Source organism: Kryptolebias marmoratus, linkage group LG20 (assembly GCF_001649575.2).
Source record: "Kryptolebias marmoratus isolate JLee-2015 linkage group LG20, ASM164957v2, whole genome shotgun sequence".
Classification (NCBI taxonomy): Eukaryota; Metazoa; Chordata; class Actinopteri; order Cyprinodontiformes; family Rivulidae; genus Kryptolebias; species Kryptolebias marmoratus.
In genome coordinates this window covers 22,276,941-22,293,648 of record NC_051449.1, presented here as the reverse complement: position 1 = coordinate 22,293,648, position 16,708 = coordinate 22,276,941, and the positions used below count along the sequence as shown (strand labels likewise).

General features: G+C 41.2%; 2 protein-coding genes across 2 annotated transcripts in view; one reads left to right on the top strand and one right to left on the bottom strand.

Moving 5' to 3' along the window:
- Window positions 1-6,152, bottom strand: part of hfm1 (helicase for meiosis 1) — a 35,668-nt gene extending 29,516 nt beyond the window's left edge. The window contains exons 1-8 of the mRNA XM_025009227.2: window positions 5,645-6,152; window positions 5,104-5,214; window positions 4,906-5,021; window positions 4,320-4,632; window positions 3,490-3,821; window positions 3,083-3,124; window positions 2,881-2,951; window positions 2,668-2,800 (exon numbers count right to left, since the gene is read on the bottom strand). Of these exons, the coding sequence (XP_024864995.1) occupies window positions 2,668-2,800; window positions 2,881-2,951; window positions 3,083-3,124; window positions 3,490-3,821; window positions 4,320-4,632; window positions 4,906-5,021; window positions 5,104-5,174 (1,078 nt within the window). The 5' untranslated portion in view covers window positions 5,175-5,214; window positions 5,645-6,152. The remainder of the gene's footprint in view (window positions 1-2,667; window positions 2,801-2,880; window positions 2,952-3,082; window positions 3,125-3,489; window positions 3,822-4,319; window positions 4,633-4,905; window positions 5,022-5,103; window positions 5,215-5,644) is intronic.
- Window positions 6,153-6,264: 112 nt separating this feature from the next.
- znf644a (zinc finger protein 644a) overlaps window positions 6,265-16,708 on the top strand; it is a 30,584-nt gene continuing 20,140 nt past the window's right edge. Inside the window, exon 1 of the mRNA XM_017430749.3 lies at window positions 6,265-6,540. The gene's annotated coding sequence lies outside the window, so the exon portion shown is untranslated. The remainder of the gene's footprint in view (window positions 6,541-16,708) is intronic.

Below are 16,708 nucleotides of genomic sequence, written 5' to 3'. Positions count from 1 at the left end.
AACCATATCGGTCGTGCAAGATTCCAAACGGTTCCAAAACGGTTGGAGGAGGGTTTAGTCTACTCGAGTGGAGTGTATTATGGGCAGGATGGGTAGAGGAGTGAGTTGAGCATCCTCACAGCCTGGTGGACGGAGCTGTCCCTCAGTCTACTGGTCCTAGCCCGGAGACTCTGCAGTCTCCTCCCTGATGGCAGCAGGCTGAAGAAGCTGTGCAGTGGTTGGGTGGCATCTCTCGCCAGGCGGAGAGCCTTCCGTGTAAGACGGTTGCTGTACAAGTCCTGAAGGAAGGGGAGGGGGGTGCCAACAATCTTCTCAGCTGCCCTTAAAATGCGCTGGAGGGTCCTGCGGCAAGATACTGTGCAGGCCCCATACCACACAGTAGAACAGCTGGTTAGGATGCTCTCGATGGCTCCTCTGTAAAAGGTGGTTAAGATGGCGGTGGGAGCACCAGCTCTGCTTAGTTTGCGCAGAAAATAAAGCCGCTGATTTGCCTTCCTGGCCAGTGCTGCTGAGTTGGTGGTCCAGGAGAGGTCCTCTGTGACGTCCACACCCAGGAACTTCGTACTGCTCGCCCGCTCCACAGCAGTTGATGGACAGAGGAGTGTGCTGTCTGTGGGTTCTCCTGAAGTCCACAACAATCTCCTTGGTCTTCTCCGTGTTCAGCAAGAGATTGTTGTGTTTGCACCAGGAGACCAGCCGGCTCACCTCGCTCCTGTAGTGTGACTCATCGTTGTTGCTGATGAGACCCACCACCGTTGTGTCATCCGCAAACTTGATGAACAGGTTGGAGGAGAGTACCGGTGCGCAGTCGTGGGTTAGCATGGTGAACAAGAGGGGACTCAGCACACATCCTTGGGGTGCCCCTGTGTTTAGTATAGTGATACTGGATGTTTTGTTGCCAACCCACACTGCCTGTGGTCTTCCGGACTATGATGCAAACTATGATGTTTGCAGATGAAACTGTGATCTGTGGTGAGAACAGGGAACAGGTGAAGGAGAACCTGGAGAGGTGGAAGTATGCACTTGAAAGACGAGGGATGAAAGTCAGTGGTAATAAGACAGAGTACCTGTGTGTGAATGAGAGGGAGGCAGGTAGAACAGTGAGGCTACAAGGAGCAGAGGTCACAAAGGTGCAGGACTTTAAGTACTTGGGGTGGTCTGTTCAGGAAAACGGGGAGTTTGGTAAGGAGGTGAAGAAGAAAGTCCAGGCAGGATGGAGTGGATGGAGAAAAGTTTCAGGAGTGATTTGTGACAAAAGGGTGGCAGCAAAGGTCAAAGGTCAAATAAAATGTTTACAGACAGTGGTGAGAGCAGCTATGTTGCATGGTTTGGAGACAGTGGGACTGACAGAAAGACAGAAGACAGAACTGGAAGTGGCAGAGCTGAAGATGTTGAGGTTCTCCTTCCACACTCTCTCTGCTCCTGGTGGCAAGCGGGTGTGTTTTTTCTCTCTGTCTCTTTCTCTCTGTCTCCTTGATAACAGGATTTCTGCTGTTTGTATTAGGCAGTTACCTGACCTATCGTCAAAGTCGTTTGATTGGTTTGGCGATCTACACTCAGACTGGGATGTTACGGGAGCAGAATCGCAAGTTGGATGCGATCCTTTTACAGGATCATAGGCGGTTCCTGGACTCAGGAATGAAATGGGATAAATCTTGGAGAAAGTTGCTCGCTTGGAACAGGCTGAATGGACCTGGAATTTGGCTGTTTGGATTCGCCATTGCGAAGTACCAGCAAGACTTTCAAGGCAGATGGAAAACATAAGTCAGCCTGACCAAAAACAATTATTGTTATGTGAATCTGGCTCCCTTATGCTGACCTTGTCTGGCCAGCTATCTTCAATTTCTCCCTAGATTTTATGTAAACAAGATGCTCTGCCCCCTCTCCTGCCTAAGGACATCTGTGGATCTGCTCTGGGCTGACTGATAAACATTCCATCATATTATCAAAGACAATGGCCTCTGTGACGTGATTCATGGACTTCTCTACAAACACACACACACACACACATACAACACACACCACACCGTCTTCCACCGTCTCTACAAACACACACACACAAATTTTCCACCGTCTCTGCCTCGTCTCTGTCATCCCACTCACACTCCCTCCCTCCCTTCCTTCACTGCCTTAGTTTAATTATCTTAGCAATTCTTATGTTGGCTGTTAGCGAGCCTTTAGTACTATTAGTTAGCCTCTTGTACCTTTAGTTTAGCATTATCATGTGTCAGTTTATATTAGCTTATTTAGCCTTCCTGTACATTTAGTTTTGTTTAGTTTATCTTCGCTCATAATTTAGATATTATTAGATTGTTAGATTTCTGATTGTTGTTTAGTTCAGTTTTAACTTTATCGTGATTTCATTGTATAGAGAAAGCTCCTCGGATGAGAAGCGAAACGTCTTCAACTACAGAATAGAAGTCCAGTTGTTTTTGCTTTTTAACTTTTTTGTATTATTGAAGCAGATTTCAAAGAGAATATATTTCTATAGGAAAGTTTTTTGTAAATAAAGGTAAATATTTTGAATAGTATAGAGCTTTCAAATACCCAAGGTCATAGCACACCAAACAACAGTGTGAGTAGAGACTTAGCATTCACACAATCAACAAAATTATCTCTGGCCATGTTTCTGCCAATGTCTCTATCCCAACAATAATGTATGCTTACTGTATACAGCCTTGACATCTCTCCATGGCTCTGATGTCTCCATCAACAGGCGAATGATAGCCAGCTCAAACAATACTGTTTTACCTGATCCAGTGGGAGCACAGGCCACAAAGTTCTTACTTGAGTAAAGAACCTAAAGAGAAACCAAAACCAGATGCACTTCAACAAACACTTCAAAGTACAGTTCCTTTTGTGTAACATTTATGTGCTTACATCATCCAGAGCTTTAGACTGAACATAGTTAAAAAAAGGGAAGTCGCTGAAGATGGATCTGAACTTCACAGCTGAGTGTTTCAGGAAATCAAATCAACATATTTGTAAGAAAAAAATCACAATTTCAAGTATTTTAGCACAACTCACAATCTACTTATTTTAAATGATGTTCATCTACACATAAGCAACAAAAAAAGGATACGAATTTCTGAAACTGGTCGCAAAACTCCAGAATGTGTAGATCCTAAAATGTAAACAAATCAAAAATTTATTGTTTTCAGTTTTCTGTCAATTTGGAACAATTTTTTTTTTATTATAAAAAATGTCAAACTGTAAAAAAAAACAATTAAAATCTAATCATATGTACATCTCTTTTAGAGCCACAGTGAGTTACCGGGGTCTATAATGTTTACTGCCAAATGTTGTTCACCACTATTGATGCAGTCAGTGGATAAGCTCACCTTATTTCATCTCATCACACTCAAACATATTGTGGCAGCTAGTGCCATGTTTAGCAATGACCCTGCGCTCATCAACGGCAGCTTTCCTATCAGAGCATCGTTTGATAAATCAGCGTCTGTCTGTGACTGTGTCAGTGTTGAGCGGAACCTTGTATGTGCAGCGGCTGGGGCGTCATGGGTGGAACGAAGGCTCTCTTTGTGCCCTTGTCCTGCATTTCTGCATGTGGCGCCTGATGCGGGGGTCGGCCGCTCGCTGCAAAAGAACCCAGAGGAGGGGGCGAGAGAGGGGGCTCGGAGAGAAAAGGAGCTGCATGGCCAACTGTCGCTTCTGGAGGCTGAAGAGCAGGATGTACAGTTGTCATGGCAACCTGATTGAGAAAAGTTTGCGATCTGGACGTTGTCTGGCTGCTGCTGCCACTCTTGAGGTCATCATTCGTTGACGAGTCACCTCTGCTGTCCAGCGCTGGGATCTTGAACAAGCTGATGTGGGAGTGAGGAGAGAGAGAGGAATTAAACAATGAGGAAGGAGCTTAAATTGAGAGGAGAAGGCATTATGGACTCTTGCAACAAGGTCAACATGAAGGATGCTTTAGCATATTTTCCTGAACTGTCCACTAATCCTCCTGAGGATACTCTATGTTTCCATTTCAAGCAAGCATATCATATATTTTTTACAATACAAGGTTGTCATGAGCAAAAAGGAATTTGAAAAGCTAGGAATGTGGGTTTCACATAGCTATTAAGATTAATCCTGTTAGGTTAAGCATGCCTAAGTAATGTTCTGCATCTGCTCGCTGGGAAGGAAAACTCCAAGTTGACCTGCTTTTTATGGCCTCATGTGGTGACATGCCAACCATCTGCAGTTGAACATTTTGGGCAGATCTCATCTTATTTTGAAAAGAAGTAACATGTCTGTAAACAATGTGCATGCACTCTTTGATCTAAATGCATAGTATTCTTTAAATAACTTATACTTGCCTTCTTCTTAAAGGCGGGCTCTTTCCACAGTCCAGATACGACCATCTGCTGATGGCTGCATGACGAGAGTCCAGCAGTGTCTCATGTCCACCTCTGTCACTCTGACAGCTACCCTCTGAGGACTCCTTGAACCCTTCACCCCCCCAAAGGCCTTTGGATGTGCTGGGGCTGCTGCTACTACCACCTTGAGTTTCCTGAGTTTCTCTCTCTTCACTGTTAAAACAGTGAGAATTGTTGATTTCTGATGATAAAACCTTAAGCCCATGCAATTCCTTTAAAGGAGCATCAAACATCCTGGGTTTCTGTGTAAAACCTAAAAATATAAAAGAAGAGAAAAAAACAGAGTTTTATTTGGTTCCTTAATGACTTTATAAGATTAAGAAATTGAAGGAACTTTGATATTCCTCCCTATAGTGATGATTATGTGAATATAATTTCAAAATAAAATTTTTAAACTCAGGAAATATTAAGAGTATTCAAACCTATTTAAATAATAATCATATAGTTACATTTTAACAAGTCAAATACCAAGCTGTGTAGACAAGTTAAAAGAAAATAATTCATCTTATCTCAGAGCACATCATACTGTGTATGGCAGAAAGAGTCTCTGCCTGTTCTTGCATATCCTGAGTTGCTGGAATATGAGTCAGAGGTGGAGGTGCTTCTAGCTGCCATTGACAGGCCTCCTGCTGCTGTGGTTTGCTGTTAAATCCAGTTAAAAAAGGAGTTCAGCTGAAGGATGACAATGAATTGGGGGTGATGTGTAACATCCTTTGGTACTTACACCTTGTGAACATTGGGTTTCTCAAAAAACAAACCGTCCAAGGACAACGTGAAGTCATGAGCATCCAGCATCTCTTAAGATAAAACTCACCAAATCCTAGTCAACGTGAATCTAGGCGAGACACAACTGATTATTGGAACAAATATGGGTTTATAATTAATCTCTGATATTTCAAAGCTAATTCAGGCCTCTTAAAGATCCAATTCCACCATAATTACGCAGTACTTGGATTAAGAATGTCTGAAATATTAGCTTTTAAACAGTTATTTATGATTTACAAGACAAAAAAACGGTGCCTGATAAAATAGATCATATACTAAACTATAAAAAATGTTAAAGTATGATTGATGCTGGCTGGCAAATATTTCAACTGAAAATATCTGATTATTTAGCTATGGATACACTATTTATTGAGCTGAATGAGCTGTTAGCTTTAAACAAGCTAACAACCAACTGCTAACAGCTAAATATGATGTCATTTAACGGTTTAACTACATAGCTGAGCAAAATCATTTTTTAAGTTATACCTTTTTATACCTACCTGTAATAATAAAGACAGCTAATCCACGTATATTAAAACATTGTTCAATAAATTCAAAGTTTAACCCCTTGATCCCTATGTTTGGTTTGATGGTCTAGCATCGCTTCTCATCAGCTCCAGGCTGAACTCTTTTAAATTAGAAACAACTTTATTTAGATGTTTGAATTTTGACAAACAATACTGTGTTCATATCTTAAGATGGGCGCTGCATGTCAAAAGACTGTGTGATGCAGCTTATACTGCAGAAATAATTTACTGCTTTTTAGAGTGTGTGTTCAAACATGTGTTTTCTTCTGAAAATACGCCAGGTAGAGGCTAAACAGGAAAATTACCGGTCACAGAAGCAACAAAGCCAGTCAGTGTAACCAAACCTGTGTTGGCAAATAATTTCACTATTATCAACAAAACCAACATTTTTGGCATCTAACATTTCCAAGCCAAATAGTAACTGAACGTTTATTTAATCTTATCAATTAAAACGGTGATTATGCGCTATCACTTAAAAAGAAAAATCTGCTACCCAGAAAAAAAAATGGTCATTAACTCTGGCTTTTATGCCTCCTATGTGGACGGAACCATTACAAGCCTTTTGGGGGGAGCATGGCGCCGACGCGTCACAATACGTAACGAAATGTACCGAGAAGCTAACATCAGTAATGTGCCATCTACGACTGCTTTTTAAACTTGTAGCAAATTTTAACGCAATTATTTTAGTAACGGGTTGTTCTGTTACTGCAGGGCTGAAGAAATGTGTGATTACCCGTACAAAAAATGATCTGTCCCACACCAGACCACCACGGAAAATGGCGACTGTGAAATAGATGGAAGACGAAAGTAAAAAAAATATTAAATGCAGCATTTAACTTCTCTCCTGGATCCATCCACGTCGCTCAGAGGTAAGGTTTGTTTGATTACCATCGTGTTATTGATATCTTTGTAGCAAGTAGCGAGAGATATTTGTCATTAGCTACAGTTTAGCCTGAGGAATAGGTTTTGGTGTGGAACAGCCTTAATGGAATGGTCTGCAGCTCCTGCAACCAGCATCCAACAACACAGCATGATACAAACGTCAAATAAATGCTAATATACCTTAACCAAACACAACTATAAATGGTCGGTTTTGTTCTGAAAGTAGATACCTATCACAATACATTCCAACTATTGTAGGTTGGCAATTACTGAACTCCTGAGCTGAAAGTTTTAGCTCTGTACAAAATCCTCGACCGCTCATTAAAAGCCATTTGCAATGTCCATCCCTTTGCAGATTTAGTGCTGTTGTTCAGATCAAACAGTCACCTTCACATGCCCAAACACCACTCAGGTGGTATGACACTTTTATTGCCCTTCAAATCCAAGACCTCTCACTCTGTCGACTTTGTAGGTTTATAAACGGCCCCAAATACTCAAATAAGCAAAAAGTCAAGTAGATTTTGTATTTAGCTTGAGTCCTTTTATTGGAAATGAATGTGTAGTGGTTAACTCAGATGATAAAGGGAAATGGTTTACTTCATGATGAAGCACATTTAGATTGGCAAGAGCAATAAAATCACCTTTAATCGAGATATTATTCAGGCTATTCTTTCTTGAACTAATAAAAATCCAATAAAATGTAGTTTCCAAAGCAAAAAGCAACAAAATGTTCACAATTTTTAAGCAAGGAACTAGTGGGGAACAATAAGTACTTACCTAATCAAAATGATGAACTAATCAATGACTAATTCTCTGTCAGTCTTTGTTTAATCTTTACGTTTTTATTTTAATCATCACACATTCTTAAACCCATAGAGGTGGCTATTAGTAGCTTCATTGTTTAATACCTTCTCTTTATTAAGGCCTTGTCTACAGTATAACAAATATATATTTTAAACTGACTATATATATGTATATTTTTTATTTATTTTAATTAGCTCTGTTAATATTATTTTGGCAAAAACACTGACAATTACCCAGCCATGCCACTGGGAGGCAGGAACATCCACATAAACATTTAAACACAGAGGAAGAGCATTCTTAGCTTGGCTAAAGATTCTCCCAAAATATAATGTTGTTGTTCTCAGATATTGAGATTTCACCTGATCAGTTTTGCCTGTTTTGAGCTCATTTCAGAATGAGCGGTTTTGCAAATAAGCTGCTGTTGGCCACGCCCCCCAAAACTTAGTGTTCTGTCTGAAAACATAAAAACTTACTGAAGGCATAAACGCTGCAGATCTGAAGATCTGACGCACATTTATATCGTTATTAATTCACAACAAAAAAATAAGAATAAAATAAGGCCCGGATCAGCCCGGCCAGCAGGAGCAGGGTCAGTTTAATCAGACGCAGCTCCTTCTCCTCAGGGCCGACAGGCGCCCCGGGAGTAACGGTGAACGGGCGCCGAGTAGACTTGCAAGGCTTTGTGTGTCTGACTGTTTTTACTGAATCTAAACGGAGTTACATCCGAGGAGGGGCTCGGGAATTTTATCAGCGGTCCGAACCCCGACTGGTAGAGGGTCGGGACACTGGCAATCAGGTCCAAACCCAAAAAGTGTCTGGACGGCCACCTGGTAAAGATCAGTTTTATTATTTTTTTTTTTTCAACTTTTTTTCTCTTTTATTAACAAAGTTCTAATGTTAGTTTAGACAAACCTGCCTTGACTTTAACAGACAGCTGAGTGGTACAACTTTCTTTGACAATCTCACGGGGACAGTGCCATCAAAAAATAAAATGATGCCATGCAGCTCTGTTCTCTGTGACTGGGAGAACATGGACACATTCTATATTGCAGCCAACAACAGAACATTTTCCTGCTCCAGCAGACACTGTTCAGCTGTAAAACCAGCAGAAGAAAAGTGCCGGTCTTCTTGTAATGAAGTGGGAGGAGCTCCACTTGGGTTGCTAGGTGAGGGGCTGGGCTCGGCTTGGGAATGCTAGGTAACAAGGATTGTGATGTAATAATCCTGAGGCTTTTGAAACAGGTCATTTTGCAGACACAAAAAAGCATTTACTTATTGTCAAAAAACAGCTGGGTGTTCTTTTTTGTGCTTGGACTGTTTCTAGAAGCAGTAGATACCCAAATGGAAGTACAAAAACGTGCAAGAAGTGAATTTTGCATAATAGGTACCCTTTAATACTATTTACGATTTCTTCTCACATATGAACCATTTCAGCACACAATCAAAGTATATTAGTGAGTAAATCCAAATAAAGTGAGACAGACATATAAAAGGTCAGTAAAAAGGCTTTGTTGTTTTGGTTTCTAGAGCTCAAAAGGATAGTGGGCGTATTTGAAATAGTCTGCAACAGAATTGTTTCTCTAAACGTCTGCATCTTGTGTCTATCCACGACCACTGCATTTTTTTATTTCCATTTTGGAAAGCATTTTTAAAAGTTGTTTTTAATCATCAAAAACCTTTCGTGTGTGTAGACACAAGGTGCACCATTTTTCAAAGTATCCATAGTGTCAGTGGGTCTTTAGTCTAATTATTCATGAGTTGGACTAGCCATCTTTAGCCTGTCAATATGGTCTGAATGGGCCAACTTCTGAAGCGGATTTTGCCGTCTGAAACAGCTACAGTCTTCAAAATTCCATAGCGGTTCATTCAGTCGCTATTATTTAAACCTTTAGACTGTCCTCCATTTAGCTATTGCCCTCCACTTTACGGCAAAAATATTTTCATTTGGGACCATTAGCTTTATCATTTGTCATTTGCCAAAACATTAACCACAGGTAGAATGGCTTGCTCTGAGAAAAAAATACAACAATTCTATATCTACATCTACATTTTGCATCCAATCCTAGAGACAAAGAAAAGTCAAAGCTTTTGATAAATTGTACATTTTAATAGTTTGCCAAAACCAACATTTAAGTGTTCAATTTGAAAAATGTTTGGACACCAGGGTAACACAAGTTCTCAGGAAACTGCTAAACACCTTCACAACGGGAAGCACCATCTGGTGTGACCAGTTGTGGACGTTCCACTTCCACAAAGTCCACAAAGTCTGCCAGTGACAGACCGGTTCACCGGTTTGGTATGGGTGCACCATTACCATTTCTCAGTACTTGGTGCCCCATGCCAGCCTTTGTCATGTGTATTTCTTCCACGTATCTATGCAACTACTGCAGATTGTTAAGATACCTTGCTCATTTTTCAGAGAACCAGGGTTATTCTGGTAAGCAAAGATTTTTTTTACAAACCTTATAGATGTAGCCTTCTCACAAACTAAATATTTTGAAATTTAATATCTTGATCTACAGTAAAAAGGCTGACACTACATGCCCACCTTAAAGGCTACGAAGGTTAGACCCCAAACTAAAGACTAAACACTTTTAAAATAACCCCCCCCCCCACTGCCACCACCACCACCCTGACCACTTGACCCTTCAAACATGCACACACAATATGCACATCTATACGTACACCTATCCATCCACTTTCGCTTATTCTTTACTGCAAAAGTAACAGGTCCAGGGGGGAAATCCAGACATCCCTCTTCACAGTAACACTCTTTCAGTTCCTCTCGGGGGATTTCAAGGTGTTCCCAGCCCATAGAGACTATTTAATCTCCTCAGTAAATTCTGGGTCTGCCTTGAGGTCATTCCTGGAGGGCACAAAATACAGTTCTATAATTGAAAAGGCCTTTTTTGTGATCTAACTAATTCTGCAGGAAGCATAACATATCTGAAACACAACATCAAAACCAAAAAAATACATTCCTGTCCTCACACTAACTCTCAATTTCAACAGGAGTCCACACTCATTCAAATGTTTCCCCTCATGACCCAACCAACCTTCGCTCTGGGTGCGGGTGGTTTGAGCATCGTGTGTCAACATTAGGGTTGGGCATCGTTGAAATGTGAACTATTCTGGTTCCAATACAGATTCCTCATTTTGATTCCGGTTCCTAATGATACTCGATTCTGGTTCTTTCAAGAGGCAATATATGCTGTAACCTTTCTGTGGCACTCTTCAATTTGTTACACCAACATCTTTCCCTTGGACTTTATGGTGAACAGATTAGCACATTATGGAGTCTGGTCAACTGTCTGGATAGTGTTAGTACTTTCGGTTAGTTTTTCTATGAAAAAATACATGGGCTGACATTAGCTGGGCATTTGCCTTTGAGTTGACTCACCGTTTTATGTCAAGTATAACCTCTTAGCTGCCCTGTGTTGGTATAAGACGTATTTTATTGTTTTACTTACCTGATTCTGACTGCAGTACGACTAGGCTTAGGCCATCATCTCTGGGTCCAAACCTCTAAACAGAAGCTGGAGCTCCATGTTCAAAAATCGCCTCATTGGTTGGCTCAAACACACTAAAACTGACCTAACGTAATACTAAACACACTACACTACAATCTAACTATAAAATCCAAACACACAAAATATCACAAATCTTATTACTTACTCCTACACTTGCTGTTTTTTTGTTTGTTTGTTTTTATCACCGCCTAACTTTCTTCAACTTTTGCACATTTTCTTCTTCTTCCTGTAGATTTTTTGTCGCTTGACTAATAACTTTGGGCCTCCGTCAGAATGGAGAAGCGTGTGTGTTTCAGATGGAGGATAGGGGTGTTTTCTCCCCGAGACTCACCATCTTTGCTGCTGCCTCTCACTCTTAACGTGCTTCAAATATGACGATGATTTTCAGAAAAAAGACGTGGCATGAATTATTTATCGTAACTTTGGTTTTACTTGGCCTATCAACACAATTTAAAAACTTTTGACAAATTGAAACAGAGTCTCAGAGAGGGTGCATCTTTCCCGCTAGAGGGATTTAAGTCGGTCATGTAACTAGGTCACACTGGTGCGTCACACTTTTTATTGCTGCCGCACACTGTTCATGGTTGCGCACACACTTCCTGCGGGATCGTCTTTGTTGTTGTTCTGTGGCTTGTACTTCAGGATATTGAAACTAGGAATTGAAATTTAAACATTTGAACGATTCCGGGAGAATCAGAATGTTAGGCCTGGTTCCAGTTGATTCTTGAGACTTGATGCCCAACCCTCGTCAACATTCTGAGTTTGTATTTTCAGATATAAGAATTAGGGCTGTACAGCTGGATAGCACTATTGCCTTGCAGCAAAAAGGTACTTGATTCAAAACTCAACTTGGGCCTTTCTGTGTGGATTTTGCATGTTTACCTCATGCATATTTTTTTTCTGACTACTCCAGTTTTCTCTCACAGTCCAAATGTATTCGCGGTTAACAGGTGATTCTAAATTGGCCCTACGTGAAAGTGTGTATATACATGATTTTAGTATCTAAGTGGCCTTGTGATGGACTAGCGACCTGTCCAAGGTGTAACCCACAAAAGGATGGAGATGTTAGTTGATGAAATGCAGAATGGATGAACTTCCTTCCTTTGGAATGAGGAAATATTGAGAATAAATGCCAGCATTCATTTAATCCAGAACAACTTGGATTACCTCCCTCCTTGAGAGAAGACTTTTATTTCTGTAAAGTATCTGCACCCACTCTTGTAGCCACTGACCACATTAACATATTGATAGTCAATGGCTTTGCTGCAAACTGAATCCTGTAACCCACATATGTTAAATTCTGTTCCTCGGGGGCTGCTTTCCTGCATGTTTTAGATGTTTTCTTGCTTTAAACCATCTGGTTTTAATGAATGACTTGTGGACATGCTTCTGGAGAACTTGATGATTTGATGAGGAGGTAATTAAACCATTTGAATCAGGTGTGTTGGAGCAGAAAAACCTAAAACTTCCAGGAAAGTGGTCCTTGAGGCCTGGAGTTTGACACCCCTGCCGTAACCCTTGGCAATTACTGTTAAAACAGAGGGCTAGACTGTGTTTGTGCCAGGAGCAGCTGTATCCCCTTCTCGCAATAAAGTCTGCTCTCAATATTTTTCTTCTTTTTTCAAAAAAAAAGAAGAAAAACCAGGTAGAGGTTGCCCTCTCTACCTGGTTGCTACAGTGGAATTTTCACTGAAAACTCGTAGGTTTGAACACCTCTGAGGTGGATTGTGAGGTTTGAACAACTCAAACTCCTCCCTTTGAGCCAGCCATTCAGGGTGGTTAGTGGGAATGAACTAACAGATTACTGCTTCTCAAACTTTGTACATGGAGTGAACAAACTTGGCTGTTGCACAAAACTGTGACAACCTTGGGGATCAATTCTTCACAGTCCCCTTGGGATAGGGAGGGAACAGCTGAATTATCCTTTAGGGGCTCAGGGTGGGGACTTCCATCAGTGCTACCTGCTGAGCTTGTACCTGTCACCTCTAAATTTGACTAATTTTGAATTTCTTGCCCTCCAAAGAGCAAAAGATTGTGTTTATTGTAGCCACAAGAGTGGTTTCAGAATCTGTGTCCCCTGTGTGAAGCAGTCATCTCTAATGATTGGACTTGAGTCCTTTGTAGCCAGTACCACATCTCCTAGCTGTCATAATTGTAAAACCCTGGCATATCAGCAGAGGCTGGAACAATGTGGCTTTGCAAGACAGATGTCAAACACCTTACTAAAGTTCAGGGCTTCACAGCTTTTAAGTACCATAGTGTTTACAAGGTGTTGAGCCCATTAAGAACTCATTGTGATCACTCTTTTGTCAGCTTACAAGCAAAGCTGTTTCAGGAAATGGGCCTACTTTTAAATAACCCATGCAGTTGTTTGACAAGTAATTTGCTTGTTACAGATTTAATTCTCTGATTCTCCAGAGGTGATGTCCAAGGCTATGGCTGGTGAGAGATTGCTTTGGCTCAACCTTCCCAGCTTGCCATATCAGGACAAATAGGACATCATGAATTACCAGTTGTACCTGTCCCTGATCAAGAGGCCATTTTAGGAGTGGGCCATTGCCAGGCAACAAATGAACAATCTTGGAAGAAGCATAGTTGGGAGCTTTGGCTCTGTGGCACCAAAGATAGACTGGAGGTTATATAGAAGTGATAAACAACTGAGTGTTCAACAACAGGGGGCCAGCAAGCCCCAAAGCCTCCCTGATTGCTATTTCCAGTTCAGTGTAACTTCTTAGGATGCATTCACACTAGCCCTGTTTAGTCCACTTTAATCGAACTCTAGTTTTTTGCCAAGAAAGTAGTTCATTTGGGGAGGTGTGAACACGCAATCGAACTCTGATGCAGACCAAAAAAGTGAACTCTCAGGTACCTCAAAGGGTTTGGCTCCATTTATTCAGTGTAGTGTGAATGTGAACTGCACCTGCTGAAAATGTAACAAATGTTTCAATTTTGGTCCCCAATCGAACCAAGTCTACTGGACTATCAGGTGTGAATGCACCCTAATAGTTACTCTATGGACTAATAAATGAATTGACCCAATAGGACTTTATGTCCTTCATTGACACTACAACAGCTGTTTTGCAGTTGCCTGATGCAAAGATGGGCAAGGATCTTTCTAATCAGATTATTAGATAGATAGATAGATAGATAGATAGATAGATAGATAGATAGATAGATAGATAGATAGATAGATAGATAGATAGATAGATAGAAAACAAAATATGGGTAAGAGACTGTACAGTAAGGAAATAGATGTGCATGTATATTTCACAAGAAAAAGAAAACACACTATTTAGAAGAAATTGAAAAATTGTGCAAGTGACATCAGAGATGTAAACACCTATTGAGTTTGTTGGGAGCAGTGATGATGATAGAGTCTAACAGCTGTGGGGAGGAAGAACCTACGATAATATTCTTTGTGCACCTAAGATGCAGCAGTCTGTCACTGAAGGAGCTCTTCAGTTCTGTAACAGCTTCATGCTTATAGAGTTTAACAGCTGCGGGGGAGGAAGAGGTTTTTGTGTCGCTTCCTTCAGGTGGGAGACATTGACCAGCAGTGTTGATATTTTTGCCAGAGTTCTTCTGTCTCCCACCACCTGCCCTTGGTCAAGGGAACATCCTAGGACAGAGCTGGCCTTCATGATGAGCTTATCTAACCGCTTCCTCTCAGCTGTAGATAAGCTGCTGCTCCAGCAGACTACATCATAGAAGATGGCTGATGCCATCACAGAGTCCAAAAAGCCCTTCAGGAGCACCCCCTGTACTCCAAGAGACCTCAGTCTCGTCAGCAGGTAGAGTCTGCTCTGACCCTTCCTGTAAATAGCATCAGTGTTGTGAGTCCAGTTTAGTTTATTGTTCAGGTGAACACCCAGGTACTTATAAGAGTCCACTATCTCAATGTCAGTTCTCTGAATGTTCACCGGTGTCACTGTTGAAGGTCTGCGCCTAAGAAAATCCACAACCCGCCCCTTGGTTTTCCCTTGCATTGATAAGGAGGTGGTTCCACTGGCACCAGTTTACATAGTCCTGTGTCCACTGAATGATCACTGAGCTTTTTTAGTCTCATCTGACCATCTCTTCCCTATGCATGTCACAGCTGGTTCTCTGTGTACAAGGGGTTTATACACAGGCTGAAGATGAACCAGGTTGTGATCAGAGCCACCCATGAGAGGTAGAGGTGATGAGCGGTATGCCTCCTTGGTGTTGCCATGTTTTCTTCAGGATATCTTTAGCAATGTTTGCTAGTTTCTCATCCCTCTCCAAGGTGTACTCCATTCGTTTTAGAAAAAAACTTGAAGCAACATCATCATCAGCTGTAGGCCTATCATGTCTCAATTTTTCTGAAGTCCCACAGAGCCCCAACCCATTCACACAGAAACTTTACAACACTGCCCACACACTTGACATAGTAATGTTTTTCTTTTTCAAGTTGTGCTTTACCAGCCAACAGGGAGTTAACAGTCCCCCCCTGTAGCCTCACTGTTTTTGTGCTGAGTCCAGATGGTTGAAGCACGCACATGGTTGTGGCTTGACACTTAGCTCCTTATCTCGATCAAGTGCTGCTTTCCAGTTGTTAAAACCAGTTAAGGTAAAAACAACATCCTTCTCATTAGCAGTGCTGTAATTCCAACAGGGGAAACAGAAGCATGCATCTTGCATAACAGAGTACTCTATCACCAGTCGTGTGTGGTACCAGACAGGATTGAATGGTCTTAACGTTGTACTAAATGCACACTTGGGGTAGCTTCCCAGTATTGGGTGAGATGGTGCACTGCCATTTAAATCCCTGAGTAGACCTGGTTTAGCAGGCTGCAGGTGGGGAAGGAGAAGCAGTGCTCACACTGGCTAAAGAACAGCATAGCATTCCTTGGTTGACAGAGCAAATAGATGCTACATTTACATTTGTTTAAAAAAAAAAAATTTATTAAGTGTCTCACAACATGAATCGCTATAACAAATTTAATGGAGCATCACTGTTTCCTCAAAGTTTTACCGCTTCAGTTAATCTTGCCTCAGTGAGGCAGACTGAAATCTGACGCACCTAGGCTCATTTGCATACTGAATGCTGATTGGCTGTTTACTGGAGACCATACTGAACGGTGATTGGCTGTTTAATGTAGGAAGGGTCTTTGCTAACTGCAGACAGTCTCATATACAGCTGGCACCCAGCATGGAGCTGAGAGGAGAAAGAGGAAAAAACTTGTCTTTTTCAGCAAATTTTTAGGGTGCAAGAAATTTGTTTTAGGAGGCAATGCCCTCTCTTGCCCCTGTGTATAGCCGGCCACGACTCTAATGCTCCTGAGATGGGATTGAGATGACGTCTCTGTGATTTATTTGAGAGAAAATTTGTTGCCCAATTTTTTTGGAACATGTTTAAGACTAAAACAACAAGATTGTGAGACTGTGGCTCAAGTGAAGTAATTCAGAACCCGAGTGAACGATTTTAGACATTCTGAAGACTTCTTCGTGAATGTCGTTTGCCAACTAGACGGCAGCAGTTACAGCCCAGATACACTCCTGATCAAAATCTTAAGGCAGTTAAAAAACTGAAAGAATTTGCATTTTGCACTATTGGATCTTAAGAAGGTTCTAAGTAGAGCTTCACAATGTTAAAAGAAGAAATCAGCGTAAGAGACAAAAACTTTTGAGCGGGGAATTAATTGAAAACTGCATTTACACTCCAACATGATTTTTTCAGCTGATCAAAAGTTTAAGACCATAGCTCAAAAAAACCTGAAAACCCCCCAAAACAGAAATCAAAGTGTCAAAAAAAAGGACTCAGTAATGAGTAGCTCCACCATTCTTGTTGATGACTTCAAAC